At 50.8% G+C, this 7,130-nt stretch overlaps 1 protein-coding gene across 3 annotated transcripts in view; it reads right to left on the reverse strand.

Annotated features, from left to right (window-relative positions):
* Positions 1–7,130, reverse strand: part of LSR (lipolysis stimulated lipoprotein receptor) — a 47,745-nt gene that overhangs the window by 2,382 nt on the left and 38,233 nt on the right. For all 3 annotated transcript variants that reach the window (XM_015418091.1, XM_015418092.1, XM_015418090.1), the window contains 3 exons: positions 6,436–6,495; positions 2,987–3,118; positions 1,386–2,002 (listed from right to left, as the gene is read on the reverse strand). In XM_015418091.1, coding sequence (XP_015273577.1) covers positions 1,386–2,002; positions 2,987–3,118; positions 6,436–6,495 — 809 coding nt within the window. The remainder of the gene's footprint in view (positions 1–1,385; positions 2,003–2,986; positions 3,119–6,435; positions 6,496–7,130) is intronic.

Consider the following 7,130-nt stretch of genomic DNA (forward strand, 5'->3'; position numbering starts at 1 on the left):
TTCCCTCTTTCTTCCTTACTCTCTTTCTTTCCCTCTCTTTTCCCCCTCTTTCCTTCTCTTTCTTTCACTTTTTCCTTCCTTCATTCCTTCTCTCTCTCTCGCTTTCCTTCCTTCTTTCCTCCTTATGTGGCCCAACTCTAGGGAGAAGGGGTTTAAACTTTAAACCCCTTTTCTCTTCGCTTCGGGAACGGGAGGCTTTTGAAGATGCCTTCCCCCCCCCTTTTGCTTCCCCTTCTGACATCACTTCCGGTGATGTCACGGGGTGTTGCATATGCTAATGAGCTATTATGCTAATAGCCTAGTAGCTTATTAGCATACCATATGCTAATGAGCTCCTGCAGCTCTTTTTCTAAAAAAAGACCCCTGATCAAGATGATGGTCCAGTTACCTCCATTATAACTGAAACAGATGCTATTTTGCTCAGAACTGCAAAAGCAAGGCCTTGTCCAACTTTTACCAAGCCTTCCGTGTCATCCTCCCCAACCCCACACTCGGATCTCACTAACAAAGCACAATCAGATCTAAAAGCCCTTCGATGTGCTCTTTTCAGCCTTTTCCCAAATCCTATATGGCTTCGGACCAACATATCTGAAGGACTGCCTACTACCTTATGAACCCACCTGACCATTACAGTCACCTTGGAGGCCCTGTATTGGGTCTCCCTGCCTTCTGAGGTCAGGCAAGTGGCAACCCCAGACAGGGCCTTCTCGATCACAGCACCAAAGCTCTGGGATTCTGGTCCCGGGGGGATTCATCTGTTCCCGTGTGTTGCCAGCGGGCGAAGACTTTGTTTCATTTGGGTTTCCCACAGTGATCCCACCTTCCAGTTTGGTGTAGTGGTTAGCAGCGCAGACTCTAATCTGGGAGAACCATGGTTGATTCCCTATGCCTCCATATGCAGCTGGTGGCATGACCTTGGGTCAGTTACAAGTTCTCTCAGAGCTGTTGTCTCAAGAGCAGTTCTCGAAAGAGCTCTCTCTGTCCTGCCTATCTCACAGGGTGTCTGTCGTGGGGTGGGGAAGGGAAAGGAACTGCTTTGAGACTCATCTGAGACTCAACCGCTTTGAGACTACCTTTGGGTAGTGAAGGGAGCGGTATAAATCCAATCTCTTCTCTTCTTCCTGACTGATGTTTTAATTGCTCTTTTTATGTCTTTGTGTGTATTCGAACTCCGTTTTTAATTTGTTCTAATGATGTGTCGGGGGGATGGTGGTGGTTGATTTTAATGGTTTTAAAATGAGGTTTTATCATGTACATCTTAAATTGTTAGGTGCCTTGGTGTCCCTTGTGAGGCCAGAAAGGTGGAATATAAATTTTGTAAATAAATTGAAATAAATTAGTACGGCACATTAACCCAGCGCCCCTGTCGTGTTCTCTGCCCTCACCCTTCGGAGTTTGCGGTCGTTCTTGCCACGGGAAGAAACGGATTCTGTCTCAGTGTACGGAGGTGGAGGCGGCGGAGGGAAGCCATTGCTGTCGCCGTCCCGGTTCTTCCTGTGACCGGACCTGCTGCTCGAAGGGCTCCTCTGATCCAGGTGCTCGCGGCTGCCGGCCCGTTGCTTCCGACGCAGCGCCTCCTCCAGCAGCCGGTCATCATAGCGGGACGGCTCCAAGTCCCGCAGATCATCTTTGCTCCGGCTGCGCCGTCCGCCGTAGTGCTCATAGTCATTGCGGGAGTCCGGGGAGTAGTCGCGTGGGCGCCATTCGTCTGAGCCACGGCGCCCTCGGGGCCTGGGACGGGCAGGATAGGGATCCCGTTCAAGCTCTAGGTCATCCATGGAGTGCGCACGGGGGCGGCGGGGGGAGTTCTGTGGCGGGGAGTCCTCGTAGTGGTCGCGGCGGGCGGGGGGCAGCAGCCGCCGGTTCTCGCTGCCCCGCAGGCTTTCCTCCTCCAGGTCGCTGATGGGGGACATGGCCTGGCTTCTCAGCCGTCCCAGCCCTTGCCGCAGGTCGTAGCGCCGTTCGTCCTCGTGCAGAGAACTCAGCTCACTCATCACAGAGGCTGGAAGGCAATCAGGATATAAAAGGTCAGCACGCCTGTAAAGTGGAACAGGGGGGGTCCCCAACCTTTCAGAGCCTGCGGTTACCTTCGGAATTTTGACACAGTGTGTTGGGCACTGCCACAAAATGGCTGCCATGTCATGGCGGCTGCAGGAGGCGGAGCCGGCTACAAAATGGCTGCTCCAGCTTACCTTCAGGCACACAGTGAGGCGGCTGCCAGAGCAACGTTTAAAGAACTCTGGACAGCCAATCAAATCACCAGTGGTCAATCAGAAGCTTTGCTGAGCAAAAGCCCCACCAGGCCTCACCTGCTTTCTAAAAAAAAATTGGTGGTGCCAGAAAAGGTGTTGGCGTGTTGGGGATCCCGGGGGTAGAACAGGCATGCTTTTCCCATATACACCTCCAGGAGTGTTACGCTCAAAAGACCAACACCTACTGGTGGTCCCTGGCCTGAAGAACGCCCTGTCTTGCCTCAACCAGGGCCAGAGCCTTCTCTGTCCTGGCCCCAGCCGGGTGGAACAGGCTCCCTATTGAGACCAGGCCCCTGTGGGATCTCCTTCAACTCCGCAGGGCCTGCAAGATGGAGCTTTTCCACCAGCCCTTTGGCTGAGGTGGCAGGCGCCCATCTACGGCCTCCCTGAGGTTGTCGTCACCCGTCTGTCACCTGTCTACTGACCACCGACAACTGGCCTTTAACCCATTGTACCATCGGGCCAGGACTTTATAGCCAACTGACGCTGTTCCACGCAGTACCGATTGTTTTAACTGTTATAATGTTTCCGCAGTACCGATTGTTTTAACTGTTATAATGTTTCATCGTGTTTTAATGCTTTAAACTGAAATTGTATTTATTCTAGTGATGTTACCCTTCCCCGAGCCCACCCGCGGGATGGGTGGGCTATAAATGCAAATAATAAATAAATGATGATAAATATTTCTTGTTACAGTTACCGCAGGCCGGAAGTCCCCGGGAGCCAAAAAATACCTTTCTCAAGCCTCCCATTAGGCTGGCCTGGCCGGGTGGGGTCAAAGTTCGCCAGCTCCTTCTCCATATAGTACAGCACCCGCATGGAGTCATCTTGCTGGTTGGCTTGGATGCGGTAGCCACTGCGCACGGCTGGGGAGAGACATCGGGGGCAAGCTTTAGGACAGTGTGGTGTAGTGGTTAAGAGGGACAGGCTCTAATCTGGAGAACTGGGTTCGATTCCACACTCCTCCATGTGAAGCTAGCTAGGTGACCTTGGGTGAGTCACAGCTCTTTCAGAGCTCTCTCAACTCCCCAAAATAAGTCTAGCTCGCCACCTAGTGGTGCATAATGCTAAAAGAGCTGGAACTTCAGGTTGCCAGAAAATTTTAAGATATCCTGACTATACTATTATTATTAGTTAATTATTATTATTTAGGACTGAGGACCCATACATCCACCATGGGGAGGCTATAGAATAGGGCAAGAACGGGAAAGAGGGGGCAAGCAATCTTTGCCCCCCTTGCCTTTAAATCTGCTACTGATGCATAAGCCAAGGCAAGCATGGCTTCTCCTGCTCACCTCACCAGCTCTTTAACCTGTACACAATAAGGTGTGTGGGGGAGCAGACAGGCAGGGCACCAGACAATCAGCATGGGGATAAGCTGGCAGGAGAACTCACGGTGCCTTCTTTCCAAACTCAGTGGCAGATTTAAAGGGGGAATCCTCCAGGTTGCAAATGGCAAGGAGGAGACTTCACAAATAGCTCTGACTCAGAATTCTTTTAAAGTCTGATCAAAAGTTGGCACTTTGGCCACAATCGTGCCCCCCCCCCCCAGCCCCCTTTCCCACTGCTTATTTGCTGAACTGGGAACATGAAACTTCCCTTTGTCCATCTCAGTTACCAGAAATTTTGAATTCCCACGTATTAATGTCTCTGAAGGAGCCCACCCTCTTTGCTCCCAGACCACCCCCTTGGTGCAAAGGTGCTGGCTTCTCTCCTTCCAAAGGAATGGCACCATATTTCTCTTATTCCATCACGTTTCACATTTGCATCCTCCCCCCGTCTAACTGGGCAAGTCCCTCACTGGGTAATGAGCCCTTCCTCCACCCCAAGGGAAAAGCCATGGCTTGCCTCTTTGGCTGTGGGGAGATCGAGGGTGTCTCTGTCTACCCCAATCACCTAGGGTGTGTGTCCAGCTGACATCGTCAATTGTCCCTTCATTTCAGAACCAGCCCATGTGCCTGGTGCCATCCTCAAAAGCCTCCAGACAGAAGGCATTTTCAGAGATAGTCTGGGCCCTGCCTGGATTAATAACTTGCACCAGTCAGCCTATTTGCCTTTGTAATTTCCTTTTTTGCCCTGCTTGTTATTTGCAAACACCATACTAAAATTTCCCTTCTGGAAGGAGAGTCCTTTCACTTTATCATTTTTGCTTTGGGGGATGTTTTGACCTTCCGCCTACGCATCCTGAAGTGTGACTCTTGCTACAAAGCTGTTTACCCCATTAACATTGCATTCTTGGGACATTTTTTGTAAGAGAAGAGTTCTATTGGCTGGTTGGTTCTATTGGCTGGTCGCTTGACCGTACTATTGTGACTCCTGCTACAAAGCTGTTTAACCCCATTAACACTGCATTCTTGGGACATTTTTTGTAAGAAGTAACACCCCTTCAGCCGAAGCAGTGGCAATTTCCTATGATTTTGAATTATTTTGGATTATTAGGGGAGAGACTGGAGTAGAAGGGCAGGAGAAACTCTGCACATGCTCAGCAACCCAATCCCTACAGGAGATAATTTCATTGTGTATTACAGGAAAAGGTCCATTGCGCAGTCAGTGAAGCCTCCTCCTCCACTGAACAAGGAGAGTCTCTCCCACCCTTGCGCACAGGAAAAAAAACCAGTTCCTTTCCTTCAATTGCAAATTCAGACAACTGGAAGACAATATGGAATTGGGGCTCAATAGGACAGAGGTAGGGTTGCCAGGTCTTCCTGGTCTTCCGGCAAGGGGCTCCTGGATACATCCTGGAATCTTCTGGCATGCACAATGACTTCACCCCAAAGGGCCATCACCCCAAAGGGCACGTCACGTGGTGACAACAGAGTTTGGGTCAAAACGCTAGAGCATTGCCGTGTGACGTGCCAGGCGTGATGGGTGATGTCATTGCACTGACGACATCAACGTGGGAGGGTGCTGTTTGGGGGTAGTGCTTCCCCTGCCAGCCAGCTGGCTGGCGTCAGATTGGAGCCCCCAAAATCAGGGGGACCCCCCCCATAGGGGGTCTGGCAACTCTAGGCGGAGGGCCTGCCTCACCACAGGAAGCTGCTAGTAGTCCCTTCTGTAAAGCAAACCCCTTCTCCTTCTGTCCTGCAGAGGGAAGCAGTAGCCATCAACTCATTGCCATGGTCTCACAACCTTCCTGGTTCCAAATTAGCAAAGCTGGGTCAACAGAAATGAAGCTGCCACCAGACCAACCTGTTCAGCTCAGAGGCCCTTTCCTAATGGACTCGGGAATCGAGCCACTGATCTGGGCAAGCTTTGTGCACAACTAACCAGTGAAACAGTAAATCACCGTGTACAATTAAACAATATTTGTTGGTTTTTATATGTTGTTGTTGTTGTTCAGTCGCACAGTCGAGTCCGACTCTTCGCGACCCCATGGACGAACTCTCGCCAGGCCTTCCGGTCTTCCGCCTTCCGGTCTTTGAGGATTGACTGATTTGTTCTTCTTGCAGTCCAAGGGACTCTCAAGAGTCTCCTCCAGCACCATAGTTCAAAAGCATCTATTCTTCGGCGCTCGGCCTTCCTTATAGTCCAGCTCTCGCAGCCATACATGACTACTGGGAATACCATTGCTTTGACCATGCGGACTTTTGTTGGCAGGGTGATGTCTCTACTTTTTATCATGCTGTTTAGGTTCGCCATCACTTTCCTCCCAAGGAGCAGGCGTCTTTTAATTTCATGACTACTGTCACAGTCTGCAGTGATCTGGGATCCCAGGAGTATGTACTGCTAAGCTTTGTATCACATATTGTAGTGTTATTGTTAATAACTGAATTCTCTATATTGCATATAAAAACCAACAAATATTGTTTATTTGTACACGGTGATTTACTGTTTCACTGGCTATTACGCACTGTGGTCCTGTTTGTTGTGCACAACTAAGCCTGAAGAGGGGCTGCGGCTCAGTGGCAGAGCCTCTGCTTTGCACGCAGAAAGTCCCAGGTTCAGTCCCCAGCAGTTAAAAGGGCAGTATTGTGACGGGAAAGACCTCTGCCTGAGACCCTGGAGGGCTGCTGCCAGTCTGAACAGACGGTACTGACACTGAGGGACCAAGGGTCTGATTCAGTATAAGGGAGCTTCGTGGGTGACTATCCACCCTGGGCTGCAAAAAGTCTACACTTGTTTCCATGTATGCACACAACATGCAGGGCTCAGGCGATCCTCCTTAAATAAGCACATTCCTTACCGGAATTTGCAACACTATCCGTATCTCGCAGGAGGGGCACTTGAGAGCTGTTTCCACCCACTGCAACGAAAAGGGGAGACGGTAAAGATTATTAAGAGCTACGCTACTCCGCCGCAACTGGCTGGGGAAACAAAACTAAACCCTGCTGCTCAAGCTTACCCGGCTCGATCGGGCAAACTCTTGCCAGCAGTTACGAGGTGGTTCTAGGGCCCCGCGGCTCTACTCCCCTTATAACCACACCCCCTTTTCAGAAAGCATATCTAAAGCCAAACCTACAAGGCTATCATGGGCTGAGTGTACAGCAACAAGCAAGCTGCTCAAATGTTTAGGGATACAAAGAAGAGGTTGACCAGGTTGGACCCAGACAAGAGAGCCTTAAAGGATCAAGCCCCTCGAGTAGCAGAAATCCAGTCTCTCCTAAAACTGAAATAATGAATTATGGCCCCGGTCACACGGAGCATTAGCCACGCTACAGAGACGGAAGATAGGTGGATTTTCCGGGCTCGATCTCACCGCCACATCTGGGAAGCGTAGAGCTCCCGTGGCGAACCCGAGGCTTCCCGCCGAAGATGCACGGTTAAAAACTAGTACCTCGGAGGTACTAGTTTCCGGTAATCGCGGGGCAAGGGCGGGCATCTGATCACATTTCCGGTGGCATCTGGCGCCCGCCCCTCACCCCTTCCCAAAAGGATTGT

This window comes from Gekko japonicus, unplaced genomic scaffold, assembly GCF_001447785.1.
Source record: "Gekko japonicus isolate JY-2015 unplaced genomic scaffold, Gekko_japonicus_V1.1 scaffold1411, whole genome shotgun sequence".
Taxonomy (NCBI): domain Eukaryota; kingdom Metazoa; phylum Chordata; class Lepidosauria; order Squamata; family Gekkonidae; genus Gekko; species Gekko japonicus.